Source organism: Oncorhynchus clarkii, chromosome 25 (assembly GCF_045791955.1).
Source record: "Oncorhynchus clarkii lewisi isolate Uvic-CL-2024 chromosome 25, UVic_Ocla_1.0, whole genome shotgun sequence".
NCBI classification, from domain to species: Eukaryota; Metazoa; Chordata; class Actinopteri; order Salmoniformes; family Salmonidae; genus Oncorhynchus; species Oncorhynchus clarkii.
In genome coordinates, this window is record NC_092171.1 from 42,913,445 (window position 1) to 42,939,864 (window position 26,420).

At 43.6% G+C, this 26,420-nt stretch overlaps 1 gene segment (V, D, J or C); it reads right to left on the minus strand.

Annotated features, from left to right (window-relative positions):
• Positions 1–24,840, minus strand: part of LOC139383499 (T-cell receptor beta-2 chain C region-like) — a 91,221-nt gene extending 66,381 nt beyond the window's left edge. Inside the window, 2 exon segments of the C gene segment in view lie at positions 24,302–24,607; positions 24,792–24,840. Of these exon segments, the coding sequence occupies positions 24,302–24,607; positions 24,792–24,840 (355 nt within the window).
• Between the last annotated feature and the right edge of the window lie 1,580 nt (positions 24,841–26,420).

Below are 26,420 nucleotides of genomic sequence, written 5' to 3' on the forward strand. Positions count from 1 at the left end.
TAGTATTGAGGATGTTTAGTATTGAGGATGTTTAGTGTTGAGGATGTTTAGTATTGAGGATGTTTAGTATTGAGGATGTTTAGTATTGAGGATGTTTAGTATTGAGGAGGTTTAGTATTGAGGAGGTTTAGTAATGAGGAGGTTTAGTATTGAGGATGTTTAGTATTGAGGAGGTTTAGTATTGAGGATGTTTAGTAGTGAGGATGTTTAGTATTGAGGATGTTTAGTATTGAGGATGTTTAGTATTGAGGAGGTTTAGTATTGAGGATGTCTAGTATTGAGGATGTTTAGTATTGATGATGTTTAGTGTTGAGGATTTTTAGTGTTTAGGATGTTTAGTGTTCAGGATGTTTAGTGTTGAGGATGGTTAGTGTTGAGGATGTTTAGTGTTGAGGATGTTTAGTATTGAGGATGTTTAGTAATGAGGATATTTAGTGTTGAGGATGTTTAGTAATGAGGATGTTTAGTATTGCGGATGTTTAGTATTGAGGATGTTTAGTATTGAGGAGGTTTAGTATTGAGGATGTTTAGTATTGAGGATGTTTAGTATTGAGGATGTTTAGTATTGAGGATGTTTAGTAGTGAGGATGTTTAGTATTGGGGATGTTTATTAATGAGGATGTTTAGTGTTGAGGATGTTTATTAATGAGGATGTTTAGTAATGAGGATATTTAGTGTTGAGGATGTTTAGTATTGAGGATGTTTAGTAATGAGGATATTTAGTGTTGAGGATGTTTAGTAATGAGGATGTTTAGTATTGCGGATGTTTAGTATTGAGGATGTTTAGTGTTGAGGATGTTTAGTATTGAGGATGTTTAGTAATGAGGATGTTTAGTATTGAGGATGTTTTAGTAGTGAGGATGTTTAGTATTGAGGAGGTTTAGTAGTGAGGATGTTTAGTGTTGAGGATGTTTAGTATTGAGGATGTTTAGTATTGAGGATGTTTAGTATTGAGGATGTTTAGTAGTGAGGATGTTTAGTAGTGAGGATGTTTAGTATTGAGGATGTTTAGTGTTGAGGATGTTTAGTATTGAGGAGGTTTAGTAATGAGGAGGTTTAGTGTTGAGGATGTTTAGTATTGAGGATGTTTAGTAGTGAGGATGTTTAGTATTGAGGATGTTTAGTATTGAGGATGTTTAGTATTGAGGAGGTTTAGTATTGAGGAGGTTTAGTAATGAGGAGGTTTAGTATTGAGGATGTTTAGTATTGAGGATGTTTAGTGTTGAGGATGTTTAGTATTGAGGAGGTTTAGTATTGAGGATGTTTAGTAGTGAGGATGTTTAGTATTGAGGATGTTTAGTATTGAGGATGTTTAGTATTGAGGATGTTTAGTATTGAGGATGTTTAGTATTGAGGATGTTTAGTATTGAGGATGTTTAGTATTGAGGAGGTTTAGTAGTGAGGATGTTTAGTATTGAGGGTGTTTAGTATTGAGGATGTTTAGTATTGAGGAGGTTTAGTATTAAGGATGTTTAGTATTGAGGATGTTTAGTATTGAGGATGTTTAGTATTGAGGATGTTTAGTAGTGAGGATGTTTAGTATTGGGGATGTTTATTAATGAGGATGTTTAGTGTTGAGGATGTTTATTAATGAGGATGTTTAGTAATGAGGATATTTAGTGTTGAGGATGTTTAGTATTGAGGATGTTTAGTGTTGAGGATGTTTAGTATTGAGGATGTTTAGTAATGAGGATGTTTAGTATTGAGGATGTTTTAGTAGTGAGGATGTTTAGTATTGAGGAGGTTTAGTAGTGAGGATGTTTAGTGTTGAGGATGTTTAGTATTGAGGATGTTTAGTATTGAGGATGTTTAGTATTGAGGATGTTTAGCAGTGAGGATGTTTAGTATTGAGGATGTTTATTAATGAGGATGTTTAGTAATGAGAATGTTTAGTAATGAGAATGTTTAGTATTGAGGATGTTTAGTGTTGAGGATGTTTAGTATTGAGGAGGTTTATTAATGAGGAGGTTTAGTATTGAGGATGTTTAGTATTGAGGATGTTTAGTATTGAGGATGTTTAGTAGTGAGGATGTTTAGTATTGAGGATGTTTAGTATTGAGGATGTTTAGTATTGAGGAGGTTTAGTATTGAGGAGGTTTAGTAATGAGGAGGTTTAGTATTGAGGATGTTTAGTATTGAGGATGTTTAGTGTTGAGGATGTTTAGTATTGAGGAGGTTTAGTATTGAGGATGTTTAGTAGTGAGGATGTTTAGTATTGAGGATGTTTAGTATTGAGGAGGTTTAGTATTGAGGATGTTTTGTATTGAGGATGTTTAGTATTGAGGATGTTTAGTATTGCGGATGTTTAGTATTGAGGAGGTTTAGTAGTGAGGATGTTTAGTATTGAGGATGTTTAGTATTGAGGATGTTTAGTATTGAGGATGTTTAGTATTGAGGAGGTTTAGTATTAAGGATGTTTAGTATTGAGGATGTTTAGTATTGAGGATGTTTAGTAGTGAGGATGTTTAGTATTGAGGATGTTTATATGGTTCAGAACACTGTAGTGGAGTTGTGAGGTGTGTCTTTGTATTTGAGATGTGATTTTTGTAGGGCTGAGACAGGATCTGCTCCACTGTGCTCTCTGGCAGCACAGAAATACACTGCACTGTCCTCTTGTGTCAGGTTGGAAACACTTAAATCACAATACTGTTCTGCGTTTCCTCTCAATTTAATTTGGTCCTTGAAACTAGATTCTCTCTGTCTCTTTCTCCATGCATATGCTCTGATCTCACTCTCTATGTCTCTCTCTAATCTCTCTTTCTCTTTCTCTCCCCCCCAATCTCTGTCTCTTTCTCTCTCTCTCTCGCTCTCTCTCTCCTTCTCTCTCCTCTCCCCCACTCTCTCTCTCTCTGAACAGACGTCTGTTAGTTCATGTGGTTTAATGCAGGTGTTGATAGTATCTGAACAGAAGTCTGCTCCTTCATGTGGTTTAATGCAGGTGTTTTGATGTAGTGTCAGATGGAGGTTTTTGTAGAGTGGACTAGGTCTCTGTACCACTGTGTATACTGGCAGCACAGAAATACTCCCCACTATCTTCAGCTTGTCTCGGTTTGAGGATATGAAGGAAGGCATCGTTCTCTCCATCTCCTTTCACATCAAAGTAACCTTTATATGAGGGTTCAACTGTTGGGGTTTTATAGTATATATAAGCTATGAGGTTTAGAACCGTGTCTTCCACAGAACGCTTGTACCAGAGGACTGTGTCATATCTGGGGATTGTATGACTGCAGTTGAGTGTGACAGAGGCATTAGGCTTCACCAGCAACGTAGAGGGAGACTGGTACACTGATTTACTGAGAGAGACACCTGGGCGGAGACAGAGGACATAACAAAGGATTGTACCACCATTTCTCAAGTTTGAAATAAAACATATAATTAGTAATTATTTGTACACATTTAGGCAAATTGTTACATTTTCATGTTTAATAAGTAATGTAGGGAACTACTAAATATCTGAAGTTTAAATTACCTGTGATCCAGAATAGTGGGGCAGTGATAATGATAAGAGGTGTGATCATGTTGACTTAGTGATCGTCGACAACCAACTGACATCTCATCTCAACTTATCTGAACTGACTGGAGAGGAGGAACAGGAAGTGACCTCATCAGTGATGTAATGACAGAATGCGGCGTGGTATCAGACAGCTGTACTGTTATATTATATTGGCACTGAATCAAAAATCCAGACCTCAGTGCAGGTGAGAGGGAGGTGTTGCTTCAGTATAATCTAGTGAGACAGTGACTGAGAGAAGGTTTTTGTAGTGTAGACAGGGGAATCTGCAACACTGTGCCTTACTAGCAGCACAGAAATACACAGCACTGTGTTGGGGTCGTCTCAAGTTGAACATGTTCAGAGAGGCATTCTTTGGGCCACCTCCACCCAAATCCCCACTCATATTAAAATGCTTTTCATATGAACTCTCAATGGTTTGAGAATTAAAATTCAAATATCCAATGAGTTTCAGTGCTGTTTCTCCTCGTGGTTTCTGGTACCACAACATCACTCTATAGTCTGTTTTCTGATGTTGGCAGAAGAGTTGAACATTCTCTCCAGGTCTGCTGAAGACTGCAGAGGGAGTCTGGTGAACCTCAACACTGAGACAGAGACCTGAGGAGAGATGGAGAGAAGACATTCACTAGCATAGGCAAACATAAAGGATGAATATACATCATACCATATTATGAATCTAAAACAAATGTAAATTTCCTAGATTACTACCTGTGAGCCAAAAGAGTGTGTAGATGATGAGAGTTTTGTACATGTTGACTGTCAGAGATGATCATCAACAACCAACTAATCTGAATCAACCAACAAACCATCTCAACTGGCAGGAGAGGAGGAGGAACAGGAAGTGACATCATCAGAGATGATCATCAACAACCAACTAATCTGAATCAACCAACAAACCATCTCAACTGGCAGGAGAGGAGGGGGAACAGGAAGTGACATCATCAGAGATGATCATCAACAACCAACTAATCTGAATCAACCAACAAACCACCTCAACTGGCAGGAGAGGAGGAGGAACAGGAAGTGACATCATCAGAGATGATCATCAACAACCAACTGATCTGAATCAACCAACAAACCACCTCAACTGTCAGGAGAGGAGGGGGAACAGGAAGTGACATCATCAGAGATGATCATAAACAACCAACTAATCTGAATCAACCAACAAACCTCCTCAACTGTCAGGAGAGGAGGGGGAACAGGAAGTGACATCATCAGAGATGATCATCAACAACCAACTAATCTGAATCAACCAACTAACATATCATACTCAATAGAGAGTCTGGGATTTACGTACAGAATAGTAGGAAATGCTCTGAGACCAGGTTGGGACATCTGCAAGCTGGTGCTGGCATTCTTTAATAATATATTCATGTCAAATCAATTGCACTAAGTTGTTGTCCTTTTGGTTTGCTGTCACAGCTCAGCAAGATGGCGCTGACAGAGATGGTCGCCTCACTTCGAGTCCTTAAGAAACTATGCAGTATTTCATTTTTTAATGTGTTATTTCTTATGTTGTTACCCCAGGAAATCTTAACATACAGCCGGGAAGAACTATTGGATCTAAGAGTGACGTCAACTTACCAACATTACGACCAGGAATATAACTTTCCCAAAGCGGATCCTCTGTTCGGACCTCCACCCAGGACAGTGGATCAGATCCTCTGTTCGGACCACCGCCCAGGACAATGGATCAGATCCTCTGTTCGGACCACCGCCCAGGACAATGGATCTAATCCCAGAAGCCGACCCAAAACAACATCGCTAAAGAAGAGGCAAACGGAGCGGCCTCCTGGTCAGGCTCCGTTAGGCATGCAACACTGCCCACCGCTTTCGAGTATACTATTCGCCAATGTCCAGTCTCTAGACAACAAGGTGGACAAGATGAGAGCAAGGGTTGCCTTCCATAAGTACATCAAAGATTTTAACATTCTCTGTTTCACGTAAACATGGCTCTCTCGGGATATGTTGTCGGAGTCGGTACAGCCACCGGGCTTCTTCATGCATCATGCCAACAGAGATAAACACCTCTCTGGGAAGAAGAAGGGCAGGGGTGTATGCTTCATGATTAACGACTCATGGTGTAATCATAACAACATACAGGAACTCAAGTCCTTCTGCTCACCCGACCTAGAATTCCTTACTATCAAATGCAGGCCATATTATCTCCCAAAATAATTATCGTCAGTTTTCGTCACAGCTGTGTATATACCCCCTCAAGCAGACACCACAATGACCCTCAAGGAACATCACTGGACTCAATGTAAACCATATATCCAGAGGCTGCATTTATTGTAGCTGGGGATTTTAACAAAGCAAATTTGAGAACATGGCTACCGAATGGCTACCAAAATTTGATCAGAATATTGATTGCAGCACTCGCGCGGGCAATACACTCGATCACTGCTACTCTAACTTCCACGATGCATACAAGGCCCTCCCTCGCCCTCCCTTTGGCAAAAATCCCGACCACGACTCCATCTTGTTCCTTCCTCCTTATAGGCAGAAACTCAAACAGGATATACCCGTGACTAGAACCATTCAACGCTGGTCTGACCAATCTGAATCCATGCTTCAAGATTGTTTCGATCACGGGGACTGGGAAATGTTCAGAGAATGACATTGATCTGTACGCTGACTCGGTGAGTGAGTTTATAAGGTATTGCATTGGAAATGTTGTACCCACTGTGACTATTAAAACCTACCCTTACCAGAAACCATGGACGGATAGAGGCTGTCGCACAAAACTGAAAGCAGGAACCACCACATTTAACCACGGGAAGAGGACTGGGAATATGGCCGAATATAAATAGTGTAGTTATTCCCTCCGCAAGGCAATCAAACAAGCATAATGTTGGTATAAGGACAAATTGGAGTAGCAATTCAACGGTTCAGACACGAGACGTACTATGTGGCAGGGTCTACAGGCAATTACGGAATTGAAAAAATAAAACAGCCAAGACACCAACATCGACGTCTCGCTTCCAGACAAACTAAACTCCTTCTTTGCCAGCTTTGAGGATAATTCTGTGCCACCGTCGTGGCCTGCTAACAAGGACTGTGCCCACCCCCCCACTTCTCCGTGGCCAAAGTGAGTAAGACGTTTAACTGTGTTAACCCTCACAGGACTGCTGTCCCAGGCGGCATCTCTAGCCGCGTCCTCAGAGCATGGGCAGACCAGCTGGCTGGTGTGTTTACAGACATATTCAATCTCTCCCTATCCCAGTCTGTTGACCCCCACATGCTTCTAGATGGCCACCATTGATCCTGTACCCAAGAAGGCAAAGATAACTGAACTAGATGACTACCTCACCGCAGCACTTACTTCTGTCATCATGAGGTGCTTTGAGAGACTAGACAAGAATCATTTTACCTCCACCTTACCTGCCACCCTAGAACCACTTCAGTTTGCATACCGCCCCAATAGGTCCACAGACGATGCAATCGCCATCACATTGCATACTGCCCTATCCAATCTGGACAAGAGGAATACCTGTGTAAGAATGCTGTTCGTTGTCTACAGCTCAGCATTCAACACCATAGCACCCTCCAAGCTCATAATTAAGCTGGAGGCCCTGGGTCTCAACCCTGCCCTGTGAAATTGGGTCCTGGACATTCTGATGGGCTGCCCCCAGGTGGTGAAGGTAGGAAACAACATCTCCATGTCACTGACCCTCAACACTGGGGCCCCACAAGGGTGCATGCTCAGCCCCCTCCTGTACTCCCTGTTCATCCATGAAATGCGTGGCCATGCCAGCCTGCAACTCAATCATCAAGTTTACAGGCGACACAACAGTAGTGGGCTTGATTCCCAACAATGACGAGACAGCCTACAGAGAGGAGGTGTGGTGTCAGGAAAACAACCTCTCACTCATCGTCAACAAAACAAAGGAGATGATCATGGACTTCAGGAAAAAGCAGAGGGAGCACCCCCTTATCCACATCAAAGGGACAGCAGTGGAGAAGGTGGAAAGTTTTAAGTTCTTCGGCATACACGTCACAGACAAACTGAAATGGACCACCCACACAGACAGTGTGGTAAAGAAGCTGCAACAGCACCTCTTCATCCTCAGGAGGCTGAACAAATGTGGCTTGTCACCTAAAACCCTGACAAACTTTTACAGATGCACAACTGAGAGCATCCTGTCGGGCTGTATCACTGCCTGTTACAGTAACTGCAAAGCCCTCAACCGCAAGGCTCTCCAGAGGGTGGTGCGGTCTGCACAATGTATCACTGGTGGCGAACTACCTGCCCTCCAAGACACCTACAGCACCTGATGTCACAGGAAGGACAAATAGATCATGAAGGACAACAACCACACGAGCCACTGCCTGTTCACTCCGCTACCATCCAGAAGGCGAGGTCAGTACAGGTGCATCAAAGCTGGGACTGAGAGACTGAAAAACAGCTTCTATCTCAAGGCCATCAGACTGTTAAGGACTTGAACCAGCTAATAAGAAGAATCAGATATGTTAAATTAGGGTTGGACTGAAAACCCACAGGACAGTAGATCTCCAGGAAGAGGGTCGGGCAGCTCTGCTTTACAATCTCTGCCATGACATATGCTACAGCAGTAGGCCTAACAGCGGAAACATCTCTTGACCGACCGATGCACAATTAAAGGAGAGTTTCACAAAATAATCGAGACCTCAATAATGGTCATCTGATGTGATTGAACCAATGACAGACTGAGAACCTCAATTATGACACCTTCACTGTGGGGCTCTATAGGTCTTCTGATGAGATTGAACCAGAGACAGACTGAGAACATCAACTATCATCAACTAACATAATATTGAGAGTAAAAAAATCTAAAACAAATCCAAATCCAGGAATGATAATATTATGGGGCCTGTCATGCCCGATACAGTTTATTAACAATCATCTTTCTAGTTATGTTGACAGAAAACACATTTGAAAGCTGTAAAAAGAAACATGTAGCTCGCCACATTTTCAAAAAGTACTGTAGCTCTCATCCTAGAACAGCTTGGAGAGCCCTGCTCTAGGTAGTGCAGCAGGATCAGTGAGACCTCCATCTCTACGAGTAGAATGTAGAACAATAGAACACATTCTGAGTGTTCTGAGGTGGGAGGAGCTTATAGCTGACCTATCGGCTTACAGTACAGTGGAACATTACTGCTCTCTGCTGGATCAGCTGGAAGGTATTGGAACAATAACATAAAACAAAACAGAATTTGCAAAATAAAAGGCCTCTTTATTTTGAAGAAAATGCAACAATAAATGGTTGTGGATGTTTAGTAATGAGGATGTTTAGTATTGTGGATGTTTAGTATTAAGGATATTTAGTAATGAGGATGTTTAGTAATGAGGATGTTTAGTAATGAGGATGTTTAGCATTGAGGATGTTTAGTATTAAGGATATTTAGTAATGAGGATGTTTAGTAATGAGGATGTTTAGTATTGAGGATGTTTAGTATTAAGGATATTTAGTAATGAGGATGTTTAGTAATGAGGATGTTTAGTAATGAGGATGTTTAGCATTGAGGATGTTTAGTATTAAGGATATTTAGTAATGAGGATGTTTAGTAATGAGGATGTTTAGTAATGAGGATGTTTAGCATTGAGGATGTTTAGTATTAAGGATATTTAGTAATGAGGATGTTTAGTAATGAGGATGTTTAGTATTGAGGATGTTTAGTATTGAGGATGTTTAGTAATGAGGATGTTGAGTATTAAGGAGGTTTAGTATTGAGGATGTTTAGTATTGAGGATGTTTAATAATGAGGATGTTTAGTATTAAGGATGTTTAGTATTGAGGATGTTTAGTGTTGAGAATGTTTAGTATTTAGGAGGTTTAGTATTGAGGAGGTTTAGTAATGCGGATGTTTAGTATTGAGGAGGTTTAGTATTGAGGATGTTTAGTATTGAGGAGGTTTTGTAATGAGGATGTTGAGTATTAAGGAGGTTTAGTATTGAGGATGTTTAGTAATGAGGATGTTTAGTATTAAGGATGTTTAGTGTTGAGGATGTTTAGTGTTGAGAATGTTTAGTATTTAGGAGTTTTAGTATTGAGGAGGTTTAGTAATGAGGATGTTTAGTATTGAGGAGGTTTAGTATTGAGGATGTTTAGTATTGAGGAGGTTTAGTAATGAGGATGTTTAGTATTGAGGATGTTTAGTAATGAGGATGTTTAGTATTGAGGATGTTTAGTGTTGAGGATGTTTAGTGTTGAGGATGTTTAGTATTGAGGATGTTTAGTAATGAGGATATTTAGTGTTGAGGATGTTTAGTAATGAGGATGTTTAGTATTGAGGATGTTTAGTGTTGAGGATGTTTAGTGTTGAGGATGTTTAGTATTGAGGATGTTTAGTGTTGAGGATGTTTAGTGTTGAGGATTTTTAGTGTAGAGAATGTTTAGTGTTGAGAATGTTTAGTGTTGAGGATGTTAAGTGTTGAGGATGTTTAGTATTGAAGATGTTTAGTATTGAGGATGTTTAGTGTTGAGGATGTTTAGTGTTGAGGATATTTAGTTTTGAGGATGTTTAGCATTGAGGATGTTTAGTATTGAGGATGTTTAGTATTGAGGATGTTTAGTAATGAGGATGTTTAGTATTGAGGATGTTTAGTAATGAGGATGTTTAGTATTGCGGAGGTTTGGTATTGAGGATGTTTAGTGTTGAGGATGTTTAGTATTGAGGAGGTTTAGCATTGAGAATGTTTAGAATTGAGGATGTTTAGTAATGAGGATGTTTAGTAATGAGGATGTTTAGTATTGAGGATGTTTAGTATTGAGGATGTTTAGTGTTGAGGATGTTTAGTTATGAGGAGGTTTAGTATTGAGGATGTTTAGTATTGAGGATGTTTAGTATTGAGGATGTTTAGTATTGAGGATGTTTAGTGTTGAGGATGTTTAGTAATGAGGAGGTTTAGCATTGAGAATGTTTAGAATTGAGGATGTTTAGTAATGAGGATGTTTAGTAATGAGGATGTTTAGTATTGAGGATGTTTAGTATTGAGGAGGTTTAGTATTGAGGATGTTTAGTAATGAGGATGTTTAGTGTTGAGAATGTTTAGTATTGAGGATGTTTAGTAATGAGGATGTTTAGTGTTGAGGATGTTTAGTAATGAGGATGTTTAGTATTGAGGATGTTTAGTAATGAGAATGTTTAGTATTGAGGATGTTTAGTAGTGAGGATGTTTAGTATTGAGGATGTTTATATGGTTCAGAACACTGTAGTGGAGGTGTGAGGTGTGTCTTTGTATTTGAGATGTGATTTTTGTAGGGCTGAGACAGGATCTGCTCCACTGTGCTCTCTGGCAGCACATAAATACACTGCACTGTCCTCTTGTGTCAGGTTGGAAACACTTAAATCACAATACTGTTCTGCGTTTCCTCTCAATTTAATTTGGTCCTTGAAACTAGATTATCTCTGTCTCTTTCTCCATGCATATGCTCTGATCTCACTCTCTATGTCTCTCTAATCTCTCTTTCTCTTTCTCTCCCCCCCAATCTCTGTCTCTTTCTCTCTCTCTCTCGCTCTCTCTCTCCTTCTCTCTCCTCTCCCCCACTCTCTCTCTCTCTGAACAGACGTCTGTTAGTTCATGTGGTTTAATGCAGGTGTTGATAGTATCTGAACAGACGTCTGTTAGTTCATGTGGTTTAATGCAGGTGTTGATAGTCTCTGAACAGAAGTCTGCTCCCTCATGTGGTTTAATGCAGGTGTTTTGATGTAGTGTCAGAGGGAGGTTTTTGTAGAGTGGACTAGGTCTCTGTACCACTGTGTAGACTGACAGCACAGAAATACTCCCCACTGTCTTCAGCTTGTCTCGGTTTGAGGATATGAAGGAAGGCATCGTTCTCGCCATCTCCTTTCACATCAAAGTAACCTTTATATGAGGGTTCAACTGTTGGGGTTTTATAGTATACATAAGCTATGAGGTTTAGAGCCGTGTCTTCCACAGAACGCTTGTACCAGAGGACTGTGTCGTAGCTGGGGATTGTATGACTGCAGTTGAGTGTGACAGAGGCATTAGGCTTCACCAGCGATGTAGAGGGAGACTGGTGCACTGGTTTACTGAGAGAGACACCTGGGCGGAGACAGAGGACATAACAAAGGATTGTACCACCATTTCAAGTTTGAAATAAAACATATAATTAGTAATTATTTGTACACATTTAGGCAAATTTTTTAATTTTCATGTTTTAATAAGTAATGTAGGGAACTACTAAATATCTGAAGTTTAAATTACCTGTGATCCAGAATAGTGGGGCAGTGATAATGATAAGAGGTGTGATCATGTTGACTTAGTGATCGTCGACAACCAACTGACATCTCATCTCAACTTATCTGAACTGACTGGGGAGGAGGAACAGGAAGTGACCTCATCAGTGATGTAATGACAGAATGCGGCGTGGTATCAAACAGCTGTACTGTTATATTATATTGGCACTGAATCAAAAATCCAGACCTCAGTGCAGGTGAGAGGGAGGTGTTGCTTCAGTATAATCTAGTGAGACAGTGACTGAGAGAAGGTTTTTGTAGTGTAGACAGGGGAATCTGCAACACTGTGCATAACTAGCAGCACAAAAATACACTGCACTGTGTTGGGGTCGTCTCAAGTTGAACATGTTCAGAGAGGCATTCTTTGGGCCACCTCCACCCAAATACCCACTCATATTAAAATGCTTTTCATATGAACTCTCAATGGTTGGATTCTTATGATACAGATTTCCAATGAGTTTCAGAGCTGTTTCTCCTTGTGGTTTTTGGTACCACAGCATTAGTGTGTAGTCTGTTTTCTGATGTTGGCAGAAGAGTTGAACATTCTCTCCAGGTCTGCTGAAGACTGCAGAGGGAGTCTGGTGAACCTCAACACTGAGACAGAGACCTGAGGAGAGATGGAGAGAAGAAATTATCTTTCATTTTTCATCGGTAAGAGACGAAGATACATAATACCCGTACTGTACATCTTAACAAGTGACCATATCTAAGTCAGATTACTGTTATTACCTGAGAGCCAACCGAGTAAGAGGGTTCTGATCATGTTGAGTCTTGAGCTGAACATCAACAACTAACTGACATCTCATCTGAACTGACTGGAGAGGAGAAAGAGGGACAGGAAGTGACCTCATCAGCGATGTAACGACAGAACGTTGTCACAGTCACAGAAATATAATGTCTAGAAAGGATGGCTGCCAGTCCACCCATTATGGCATCATTGACTTGAATGAGGAGGCCCGTTCTACTCATTCTAGTTGTGGTTACAGTATATCGGATCAAATCCAGACCTCAACGCAGGTGTGAGGGAGGTGTTCTGTTAAATAGTTTACTACAGTGAAACTGATTGTGTCACACAGGGTTTTTGTAGTGCAGACAGGGGAATCTACAACACTGTGGCCTTCACTTGCAGCACAGTAATAAACTGCACTGTGATCGGGACCTTTAAGGTTGAACATGTTCAGAGAAACATTCTTCGGGTCGTTCTGACTCAAATCCCCACTCACGTTTAGGTGTTCTTCAATGTACGTGGTTTGAGACTTAAACAATAAATAGGCTATACATTTGAGTTGTTTTTCTCCCGGTGACTGCTGGAACCACTGCATCAGTCTGTAGTTAGTTTTCTCATGGTGGCAGAAGATCTGAACGTTCTCTCCGCGTTTCAGTAAGACTTCAGAGGGAGTCTGATAAACCTCAAGGCTGAGAGAGAGACCTGGGTAGAGGTGGAGAGAAGATATTGGATGGATGAAATTATATCCACATTGGGCCCTTATACCCCAATGGATGGACACATACACAGAAATGCCCATCCTGGACATCAAAATAATTAATGATTTCCAACATGTGTATTAGGCCTATTACCCATAAGGCAAATAACGACAGAGAATGTGACGAGGAAATGGAACATTTTCACTCCCAGTCAATGAGAACAACATCAGAGGAACTGAGTCATTTTGAACTCAAATGGGAAGAATATATAAAACAGGATATGACATCACAATCCAAACAGGATATGACATCCACAATCCATGGGTGGTGCAGTAATGATCCTCCCAAGTGATTTTTGTTCAATGGCATCTTATTCCTTATATAGTGCACTTATTTTTTTTATAGAAGCCCCATACATCCTACAGTAGAGACATTTATAGAAGCCCCATACAACCTACAGTAGAGACATTTATAGAAGCCCCATACATCCTACAGTAGAGACATTTATAGAAGGCCTGCTGATACCACAGTATGGTGTTGTAGCTGGGGAGAGTGTGTTCCACCTGCTGATACCACAGTATGGTGTTGTAGCTGGGGAGAGTGTGTTCCACCTGCTGATACCACAGTATGGTGTTGTAGCTGGGGAGAGTGTGTTCCACCTGCTGATACCACAGTATGGTGTTGTAGCTGGAAGGGAGTGTGTTCCACCTGCTGATACCACAGTATGGTGTTGTAGCTGGAAGGGAGTGTGTTCCACCTGCTGATACCACAGTATGGTGTTGTAGCTGGGGAGAGTGTGTTCCACCTGCTGATACCACAGTATGGTGTTGTAGCTGGGGAGAGTGTGTTCCACCTGCTGATACCACAGTATGGTGTTGTAGCTGGAAGGGAGTGTGTTCCACCTGCTGATACCACAGTACGGTGTTGTAGCTGGGGAGAGTGTGTTCTACCTGCTGATACCACAGTATGGTGTTGTAGCTGGGGAGAGTGTGTTCCACCTGCTGATACCACAGTATGGTGTTGTAGCTGGGAGAGTGTGTTCTACCTGCTGATACCACAGTATGGTGTTGTAGCTGGAAGGGAGTGTGTTCCACCTGCTGATACCACAGTATGGTGTTGTAGCTGGGGAGAGTGTGTTCTACCTGCTGATACCACAGTATGGTGTTGTAGCTGGGGAGAGTGTGTTCCACCTGCTGATACCACAGTATGGTGTTGTAGCTGGGGAGAGTGTGTTCTACCTGCTGATACCACAGTATGGTGTTGTAGCTGGGGAGAGTGTGTTCTACCTGCTGATACCACAGTATGGTGTTGTAGCTGGGGAGAGTGTGTTCCACCTGCTGATACCACAGTATGGTGTTGTAGCTGGGGAGAGTGTGTTCTACCTGCTGATACCACAGTATGGTGTTGTAGCTGGAAGGGAGTGTGTTCCACCTGCTGATACCACAGTATGGTGTTGTAGCTGGGGAGAGTGTGTTCCACCTGCTGATACCACAGTATGGTGTTGTAGCTGGGAGAGTGTGTTCCACCTGTTGATACCACAGTATGGTGTTGTAGCTGGGGAGAGTGTGTTCCACCTGCTGATACCACAGTATGGTGAAGTAGCTGGGGAGAGTGTGTTCCACCTGCTGATACCACAGTATGGTGTTGTAGCTGGGGAGAGTGTGTTCCACCTGCTGATACCACAGTATGGTGTTGTAGCTGGGAGAGTGTGTTCCACCTGCTGATACCACAGTATGGTGTTGTAGCTGGGGAGAGTGTGTTCCACCTGCTGATACCACAGTATGGTGTTGTAGCTGGGGAGAGTGTGTTCTACCTGCTGATACCACAGTATGGTGTTGTAGCTGGGGAGAGTGTGTTCTACCTGCTGATACCACAGTATGGTGTTGTAGCTGGGGAGAGTGTGTTCCACCTGCTGATACCACAGTATGGTGTTGTAGCTGGGGAGAGTGTGTTCCACCTGCTGATACCACAGTATGGTGTTGTAGCTGGGGAGAGTGTGTTCTACCTGCTGATACCACAGTATGGTGTTGTAGCTGGGGAGAGTGTGTTCCACCTGCTGATACCACAGTATGGTGTTGTAGCTGGGGAGAGTGTGTTCCACCTGCTGATACCACAGTATGGTGTTGTAGCTGGGGAGAGTGTGTTCTACCTGCTGATACCACAGTATGGTGTTGTAGCTGGGGAGAGTGTGTTCTACCTGCTGATACCACAGTATGGTGTTGTAGCTGGGGAGAGTGTGTTCTACCTGCTGATACCACAGTATGGTGTTGTAGCTGGGGAGAGTGTGTTCCCCCTGCTGATACCACAGTATGGTGTTGTAGCTGGGGAGAGTGTGTTCCACTTGCTGATACCACAGTATGGTGTTGTAGCTGGGGAGAGTGTGTTCCACCTGCTGATACCACAGTATGGTGTTGTAGCTGGGGAGAGTGTGTTCCACCTGCTGATACCACAGTATGGTGATGTAGCTGGGGAGAGTGTGTTCTACCTGCTGATACCACAGTATGGTGTTGTAGCTGGGGAGAGTGTGTTCTACCTGCTGATACCACAGTATGGTGTTGTAGCTGGGGAGAGTGTGTTCTACCTGCTGATACCACAGTATGGTGTTGTAGCTGGGGAGAGTGTGTTCTACCTGCTGATACCACAGTATGGTGTTGTAGCTGGGGAGAGTGTGTTCTACCTGCTGATACCACAGTATGGTGTTGTAGCTGGGGAGAGTGTGTTCCCCCTGCTGATACCACAGTATGGTGTTGTAGCTGGGGAGAGTGTGTTCCACTTGCTGATACCACAGTATGGTGTTGTAGCTGGGGAGAGTGTGTTCCACCTGCTGATACCACAGTATGGTGTTGTAGCTGGGGAGAGTGTGTTCCACCTGCTGATACCACAGTATGGTGATGTAGCTGGGGAGAGTGTGTTCTACCTGCTGATACCACAGTATGGTGTTGTAGCTGGGGAGAGTGTGTTCTACCTGCTGATACCACAGTATGGTGTTGTAGCTGGGGAGAGTGTGTTCCCCCTGCTGATACCACAGTATGGTGTCGTAGCTGGGGAGAGTGTGTTCCCCCTGCTGATACCACAGTATGGTGTTGTAGCTGGGGAGAGTGTGTTCTACCTGCTGATACCACAGTATGGTGTTGTAGCTGGGGAGAGTGTTTTCTACCTGCTGATACCACAGTATGGTGTCGTAGCTGGGGAGAGTGTGTTCCCCCTGCTGATACCACAGTATGGTGTCGTAGCTGGGGAGAGTGTGTTCCACCTGCTGATACCACAGTATGGTGTCGTAGCTGGGGAGAGTGTGTTCCACCTGCTGATACCACAGTACGGTGTCGTAGCTGGGGAGAGTGTGTTCTACCTGCTGATACCACAGTATGGTGTTGTAGCTGGGGAGAGTGTGTTCTACCTGCTGATACCACAGTATGGTGTTGTAGCTGGGGAGAGTGTGTTCCACCTGCTGATACCACAGTATGGTGTTGTAGCTGGGGAGAGTGTGTTCCACCTGCTGATACCACAGTATGGTGTTGTAGCTGGGGAGAGTGTGTTCCACCTGCTGATACCACAGTATGGTGTTGTAGCTGGGGAGAGTGTGTTCCACCTGCTGATACCACAGTATGGTGTTGTAGCTGGGGAGAGTGTGTTCTACCTGCTGATACCACAGTATGGTGTTGTAGCTGGGGAGAGTGTGTTCCACCTGCTGATACCACAGTATGGTGTTGTAGCTGGGGAGAGTGTGTTCTACCTGCTGATACCACAGTATGGTGTTGTAGCTGGGGAGAGTGTGTTCCACCTGCTGATACCACAGTATGGTGTTGTAGCTGGGGAGAGTGTGTTCTACCTGCTGATACCACAGTATGGTGATGTAGCTGGGGAGAGTGTGTTCTACCTGCTGATACCACAGTATGGTGTTGTAGCTGGGGAGAGTGTGTTCTACCTGCTGATACCACAGTATGGTGTTGTAGCTGGGGAGAGTGTGTTCCCCCTGCTGATACCACAGTATGGTGTTGTAGCTGGAGAGAGTGTGTTCCACCTGCTGATACCACAGTATGGTGTTGTAGCTGGGGAGAGTGTGTTCCACCTGCTGATACCACAGTATGGTGTTGTAGCTGGGGAGAGTGTGTTCTACCTGCTGATACCACAGTATGGTGTTGTAGCTGGGGAGAGTGTGTTCCACCTGCTGATACCACAGTATGGTGTTGTAGCTGGGGAGAGTGTGTTCCACCTGCTGATACCACAGTATGGTGTTGTAGCTGGAAGGGAGTGTGTTCCACCTGCTGATACCACAGTATGGTGTTGTAGCTGGGAGAGTGTGTTCCACCTGCTGATACCACAGTATGGTGTTGTAGCTGGGGAGAGTGTGTTCTACCTGCTGATACCACAGTATGGTGTTGTAGCTGGGGAGAGTGTGTTCTACCTGCTGATACCACAGTATGGTGTTGTAGCTGGGGAGAGTGTGTTCTACCTGCTGATACCACAGTATGGTGTTGTAGCTGGGGAGAGTGTGTTCCACCTGCTGATACCACAGTATGGTGTTGTAGCTGGGGAGAGTGTGTTCCACCTGCTGATACCACAGTATGGTGTTGTAGCTGGGGAGAGTGTGTTCTACCTGCTGATACCACAGTATGGTGTTGTAGCTGGAAGGGAGTGTGTTCCACCTGCTGATACCACAGTATGGTGTTGTAGCTGGGGAGAGTGTGTTCTACCTGCTGATACCACAGTATGGTGTTGTAGCTGGGGAGAGTGTGTTCTACCTGCTGATACCACAGTATGGTGTTGTAGCTGGGGAGAGTGTGTTCTACCTGCTGATACCACAGTATGGTGTTGTAGCTGGGGAGAGTGTGTTCCACCTGCTGATACCACAGTATGGTGTTGTAGCTGGGGAGAGTGTGTTCTACCTGCTGATACCACAGTATGGTGTTGTAGCTGGGGAGAGTGTGTTCCACCTGCTGATACCACAGTATGGTGTTGTAGCTGGGGAGAGTGTGTTCTACCTGCTGATACCACAGTATGGTGTTGTAGCTGGGGAGAGTGTGTTCTACCTGCTGATACCACAGTATGGTGTTGTAGCTGGGGAGAGTGTGTTCCACCTGCTGATACCACAGTATGGTGTTGTAGCTGGGGAGAGTGTGTTCCACCTGCTGATACCACAGTATGGTGTTGTAGCTGGGGAGAGTGTGTTCTACCTGCTGATACCACAGTATGGTGTTGTAGCTGGAAGGGAGTGTGTTCCACCTGCTGATACCACAGTATGGTGTTGTAGCTGGGGAGAGTGTGTTCTACCTGCTGATACCACAGTATGGTGTTGTAGCTGGGGAGAGTGTGTTCCACATTCATGATGAACATTCAAAAGGACATGGATCTTCAACTCTCAGACTCCTTACTACACACCATAGTTTACTGTGGTACTGTGTCTGGTGAGTCCACATGGATTAGTTGAGCTGTAACTCCACCTACAGGAAAGACATGATATCATACCATACTGTATCATGGTCTCCTGTATATCAGAGGGAACCTCCCCTTTCTATTAGACCAGCTGGTGAGTGTTTTGGCATTGAATCAGAGTCAGATACAGAGTGATGTTAATACAGGTGTGATTAGTCTACAGTACACCAGGGAGGAGGTTTTTGTAGAGCAGAGAGGGAGATCTGATGCACTGTGTAAACTAGCAGCACAGTAATACACAGCACTGCTATTTGGAGTTAGTTGTTTGATGGTTAAGGTGCTGGTACCACCTGCACTAGCATCTCCTTCTATATCAAATCCAGCCTCAGGAGAACCAGATGTCCCGATCATGTATCCTAAAAACACAAATTCTCTGTAGTTTGATTGCTTGTACCAGAGGATACGATTGTAGCCTGATATACTATGTGAACACTCCATCTTAGCCAACTCTCCCTGGTTCTTGTACAGGTCTGCAGGTGTTTGGTGGACCTGATTACTGAGAGAAGAACCTTTATGGAGAGAAAGAGAGAGAGAGAAAGAGAGAGAGAAAGAGAGAGAGAGAGAGAGAGAGAGAAAGAGAAAGAGAAAGAGAGAGAGAGAGAGAGAGAGAGAGAGAGAGAGAGAGAGAGAGAGAGAGAGGTGAAACAACAGATAGAGAAACATATTCACTTGAAACATGAAAACCAATCAAATAAGGATATTAGTAGTTGATGAAATCAATTATCTGAATACCTGCAGCCCAGGCTGTGTAACCCATGGTGATGGAGATAAGAATTCTGATCATGTTGACTCACTGTTAAGGAGACAGAAAGAATGAGACAGACAAACCACTCCACATGAATTAGAGGTGGCTTCTCATCAACTCATCTCAGTGATCTTATAGAGGGATGCTGCCTCCTTATGAGAACATCTAAAATATCAGAGACCTGAGATGAACCCTGCAGGAGGAGTCTAAGTGGGACAGGAAGCAGGGTTTAGTAGAGCAGAGAGGGAGATCTGATGCACTGATAACTGGAGGTAGTTGATTGGTGGTTAAAGGAAATATTCATCCATTTTGAATGTTCTATTATTTTATCTCTGAGTGAGGTCCTATCGATGCCATGGGTAATTTCATGTCTTAATGTGTATCTGAGTTGTTGGCATTCAAGCAGGCAGACATTGGTCTGGTGTGACGTAGTACTGTGATAAAGTGATAAAGAGTGGCCCACATCCCGGCCCGCTCAGTGATCACTTGGCTAAACAGCTGATGTCTTCCGAATCTTCCCAACACTGCATGAACTACACTAGTCCACTGGATCCATGCAGGAAGCTCTGGACCTTTGCATCGGATCATCGCTGCTAGCTAGCTGCTACCGAAAGGCTATAGTGGCTAACGCCCCTGTCCTGAAGCTAGCACCAGTTAGCCGTGAGCCAGGCGCATCTCTCGGCTAGCAAACTAAAATTACTACAACCACAATACTTCTTTCGCCAACTGGCCTGGACCCTTTGTCGACACGAAGCCCCGCCGTTCCACCACAACTGGTCTGCCGACGTAACTCCATCCGCTGTGCCCCCAACCGGCCTTTGCCAGACGTCGGAGCAGGCGCTTCTACTAGCCCCAGCCTGCTAACTTTAAACGCTGTGTCCCCAGCTTGCTAAGTAGTAGACGTCGGAGCAGGCGCTTCTACTAGCCCCAGTCTGCTAACTTTAAACGCTGTGTCCCCAGCTTGCTAGGTAGTAGACGTCGGAGCAGGCGCTTCTACTAGCCCCAGTCTGCTAACTTTAAACGCTGTGTCTCCAGCTTGCTAGGTAGTAACAACTACCCAGTGGCTTCCCTGTTCCATCTATTGCTGTTCACTGGACCCTATGATCACTTGGCTACACAGCTGATGGCTGCTGGACAGTTCATTAATCACAGTACTCCATTTTGTTTATTTGTTGTTTATCTGTCGGCCCCAGCCTCCAACCCAGGCCCTGTGTGTAGTTAACTGACCCTCTCTGCCCTTTCATCTCCATTTTACCTGTTGTTGTTGTCTTAGCAGATTAGCTGTTGTTGTCTTACCCGTTGTTGTCTTAGCTAGCTCTCCATATCATCACCTGTGATTGCTTTATGCCTCCCATTATGTCTCTCTCAAATGTCAATATGCCTTGAATATTGTCCTTTAGGATAGTTATCATTGTTTTAGATTACTGCGGAGCCCCTAGTCCCACTCAGCATGCCTCTGATACCTCCTTTGTCCCACCTCCCAGCCATTCTCAGGTCTCTACCACTCAGACATCCTCAGGTCTCTACCACTCAGACATCCTCAGGTCTCTACCACTCAGACATCCTCAGGTCTCTACCACTCAGACATCCTCAAGTCTCTACCACTCAGCCATCCTCCGGTCTTTACCACTCAGCCATCCTCAGGTCTCTACCAATCAGCCATCCTCATGTCTCTACCACTCAGCCATCCTCAGGTCTCTACTACTCAGCCATCCTCATGTCTCTACCACTCAGCCATCCTCAGGTCTCTACCACGCAGCCATCCTCAGGTCTCTACTACTCAGCCATCCTCAGGTCTCTACTACTCAGCCATCCTCAGGTCTCTACCACTCAGCCACACACACTGATACTGACACACTTCACATACACATGTACACACACACTCATTCACCCATGGTCAGTCACTCAATGTATCTGATCATGTCCGGACAGAGAAAGTATAAGGCCCCTCCCAGCCACATTCCCTGTCCCTGGCCCCCAGGGCCCTCCCACACCAAATTCCCTGGCCCAGGCTCCCTAGGTCCCTCCCATACCACATTCATAGCCCAGGCCACCTAGAGCCCTCCAACACCACCGGCCCTGTCTCAGACCCCCTAAGGCCCTCCCATACCACCGGCCATATCTCAGACCCCCTAGGGCCCTCCCATACCACCGGCCCTGTCTCAGACCCCCTAAGGCCCTCCAACACCACCGGCCCTGTCTCAGACCCCCTAAGGCCCTCCAACACCACCTGCCAATGTCTCAGACCCCCTAGGGCCCTCCCATACCCCAGGCCCTGTCTCAGACCCCCTAAGGCCATCTCATGCCACCGGCCCTGCCTCAGTCCCCGTAGGGCCCTCCCATACCACCGGCCCTGTCTCAGACCCCCTAAGGCCATCCCATGCCACCGGCCCTGCCTCAGGCCCCGTAGGGCCCTCCAATACCACCGGCCCTGGTCCAGGCACCCATACTGTCCCAAATGACACCCTATTCCCTATATAGTGCACTAACTTTGACCGGGGCCCATAAAGTGCCACTATACAGCATCTTCTAAATGTGTGTTGAGAAACACTCCCTCCTGGTGGAGAACTGAGGAAGTGCACCTAAACCATCTAAACTAGCCACTTATAACAGTATCATTACTATCTGTTTGATATCTAATGGTTCATAACAAAGTGTTGTTGAAGTGGTTGAAGACAGGTGCAGGTGTATAGAGCTGTAGTCAGTATTATATGAGAGGATCAGAGAGGGTTTTTGTAGAGGAGAGAGGGTATAGTTTAACACTGTGCTTTACTAGCAGCACATAAATACACTGCACTGTCTTCAGCTTCTGGCACTTTGGGAAAATGTAGATACGCCATTTTATTAGCTGCAGCATCTCCACTGACATCAAAACGCCCTTTAAAGGAATCTTCCACCGTTGGACTGGTGAATCTCACATACCCAATGAGTTTCAGAGCAGTGTTTTGGGCTGACTGTTGGTACCACAGTATCATGTCGTAACTTGAAACAGTGTGGCTGCAAGTGAGATTAACTTTGTCTTCAGGTCCTTTTAGTATTGCAGTAGGAGTCTGGTGAACTTTGTCTGTTTGTGACAGCCCTGTGGATGAAAACAGACCATCTGAAATATACAGTATTACTCAGCATATTGACAGCAATATATTTCAGTAGTAAATCTATCTTTCATGAGGGATTTAGTACCTGTCACCCATAGTGGTAGAGTTGCTACATGTATGAGAAGCTTGATCATGTTGATGGTTCTGGAGAGAAGAGTCACATGGACAAGAAGAAAGGGTTTTCAGATAGTCAGAGATGTCATGTCATCTAGTGGGAGTGTCAAATGTATGTCAGCATCCCAAATGGCACCCTATTCCCTTTCTAGTGCACTACTTTAGACCAGAGCCCATAGGGGGGAGAGGAGAATAAGTCAATAGAGAAGGGGAGCTGAACTGAGCTGCCGGAGGGGAAGGAAATGACATCACTTTGACGTCAGAACTTGTGTTGATATTCGAGCAGATCCCTTGTTCACCTACAGGTCTCCTGTTCAACTTAAAGGTGTATTGTGGAACATACCGGTATCTACATCATTAAAGGATTTCTCTTTTTATATAGATAGAAATTGAGTAATGGAATTTGACATTGTAACATTGAATAATGCATGTTAATGAGTGGTGACACTAAACTGTAAATACTGGTATACTGTACTAGGACAGATATCACCTCATGCCATCATCCATCTGTGTTTATTCATTGGCACTGAGTCAAAGTCAAACTTCAGATGCAGGTGTTCTGAGCCGTGGTCTAATATTACCATCAGACAGGGTTTTTGTAGAGAACAGGAGGAAGTCTACATCACTGTGTTGGCTGGCTGCACAGTAATAAACTGCACTGTGTTCAGGTCCTCTCAGACTCACTAGATGAAGATAAGCCTTTTTCCCACCGTCTCCACTCACATTGAAGTGCTTTTCAAATGATTTCTCCATGGTTATTGACTTGGTATATGCATAACCAATGAGTTTCATAGCAGTGTCTCCTGCTGACTGTTTGTACCATAGTATCACGTAGTAGTCAGGGATCGTATGGCTGCAGGTGAGTTGAACATCTCCTCCAGGACCTTCTGTTAGTGCCACAGGCCTCTGATGAACCATGCTACTAAACAACTGCCCTGTGGACAGAGAGAGAAAGGAGAGGAGAGAGAGAGGAGAGGGAGAGAGAGAAGAGGGGAGAGAAGGAGAGAGAGAGAGGAGAGAGGTAGAGAAAGGATATTTTCATTCAGTTTGATGACATTCGTAGTATCGTTAGGCTTCTCATCATAAGTGATTTAATACCTGTCACCCAGAGTGGTAGAGCTGCCAGGTGAATCAGAACTCTGAACATCATGATGAAGAAAAAGATAACGATGAAGATGATGAATATGCTGAGGAAGACGATGATTATGTGATATGAGTGTCTCCTGGGTGAAGCTCTGAGGTGAAAGGAGATTGGCTGTTGTAGTAGCATGTTTCCTTCAGGGTTGTGGATAGTGACAGTGGGAGTGTCAGGAAGCCTGTACTGTAAAGCTTGCTCATAGGACCTCACTGTGAACATGACTGATTACATGATCATGACAATGAACCCATCAGACATTAGAAGAACTAGAGTTAGAGGTCCCCCTACAGTATGTGATGAGACCATCAGACATTAGAAGAACTAGAGATAGAGGTCCCCCTACAGTATGTGATGAGACCATCAGACATTAGAAGAACTAGAGTTAGAGGTCCCCTACAGTATGTGATGAGACCATCAAACATTAGAAGAACTAGAGTTAGAGGTCCCCCTACAGTATGTGATGAGACCATCAGACATTAGAAGAACTAGAGTTAGAGGTCCCCCTACAGTATGTGATGAGACCATCTCTTTACATATTATATGTTGAAATACTGGGGTTTTTGTGCAGCTGTACTTGTTGTCTGTATCACTGTGTTGACTCACAGCACAGAAGTACATTCCACTGTCTCCTGTCTCCAACTTCTTCACTGTGAAAGATCCACTCTCAGCTACAGCCTTAACAGTTGGGTATTTGTCTTTACTGAATTCCCCTGAATAGTCAGGTTGAGAACTGGGAGTAATGAAGACTACCTGCTTCATTCCTTCTCCTGGAAGCTGTCTGTACCAGTACATCTGGAAGTAGCTAGAATCCTTAGTGTGACTGCAGTTCATCAGAGCATCACTGTCTTTCGGTCCCCAGAGTATGTTGGGTGTCTGAGTGACTTCACTCCCCTCAACAAGACCTGTAAGGACACAGTGAGAATGAAATCAACAGAGTTAGGTACAGTTAGACCTGAATACATCAAGACTCAGGAACATATGCTTGGAAACATCAATATATATTTAACTAGAGAAGTCCTTCATTGTAAATAAGAATTTTGTTCTTAACTTTCCTGGTTAAATAAATGAAACATTATGAAACTGTACCTGCAGCACAGAGCAGTGAGACAGTAACAGTGAAGAGAAATGTGAACATGTTTGATTATGTGAGAGTGCTGGAAAGAGTCTGGTATCAATGTATATAAAACAAGAGGAGTGTCACATAGGTGAATAGATGACAATCAGTAGACCACGGCAGGTTCCACCATATTCAACATGTCAGTGAAGTGGGAGGGACTGATGATCTGAATACATCATGCTAATTAGCTGTTCAGACTGTAGAGACATTCACATTATTAAAGTTAGAGGTCCCCCTACAGTCCATGATGAGACCACCAGCTCTTTACATATTATATTCTATCCTATAGAGCTCGCCAGCTTGTAGTCCTAAAACACGGAAATTAGTCAGCATTTTCTACCTCTGGTTCGTTGACCCTTGCTATGGGAGAAATGAAGGGGGAAAATAATGGGGTTTGGGATATAAGGTCTGAAGTTAACAAAGGCTTTGTAGATCTTATACATTTTGTTCTGTGCAATAACTTAAAACCTCTCTGGGCTAGGGTCTAGTTTCCTGAATTTCATTAAATCAGTCTTTTGGCGTGTGAGCAGCACGTATGAATTTGCCTTTCCTATTGAACATACTTCTTTCCGTATTTTAGTTTATTAAAATTTTAGATAGATAAATAAAAACATTGTTTGACTTGTTTGGACGAATTTTCGTGGTTGCTTTTGGACTCCTTTGTCTGTCTGTTGAGCATTACTGAAATCAAGGGTGCCAACTAAACTTACTTTTTGGGATATAAAGATGGATTTTATCGAACAAAACGAACCACTCAGGTTGTAGCTGGGACCCTTGGGATTGCAAAAGAGCAAGATCTTCAAAGGTAAGTGATTTATTTTATCACTATTTGTGATTTTGTGAAGCCTGTGCTGGTTGAAAAATATGTTAATGTGGGGCGCCGTCCTCAGACCATCGCATGGTATGCTTTCGCCGTAAAGCCTTTTTGGAATCTGACAATACAGTTAGATTAACAAGAAGTTAAGCTTTTAAATGATATAAGATATGTTCATGAATGTTTAATATTATAAATATTTACTTGAATTGCGCGCCCTCCAATTTCACCGGAAGTTGCTAGCGGGACACCTATCCCTAATTAACAATCAGTGCTATGGCATACATAACCATATCATCTGCATACAGAAAAATATCAAGGGATTTAATAAAAAGACCAATATTATTCATATGAATAGTAAAGAGAACTGGTCCCAATACTGACCCCTGTGGTACACCTAATATCCAGGAAACTAGACTCAATACCATCAGAATGCACACATTGTGTCCTGTCTGTCAGATAGTTCTTAAATCATTTGCAAGACTCATTGTCCAGGCCCATTTCAGACAGTTTTTGAATGAGTAGGGAATGGTCAATGGTGTTGAATGCCTTGGAAAAGTCTAGAAATATGGCAGCACATTGAGATTTATGATCTATGCAATTTAAAACATCATCTAAAACAAGTATAACAGCTGAAACAGCATTGCCAAATATATTACAGAAAGGAGACAGGAATCTCATTGGTGTACAAAACACCCCACCCAGCATATTATCGACCAATTAATAAAATGTTGTCATGCTGCGTCACGCAGTTGCTAAACTAACCATCACACAATCCCTTCTC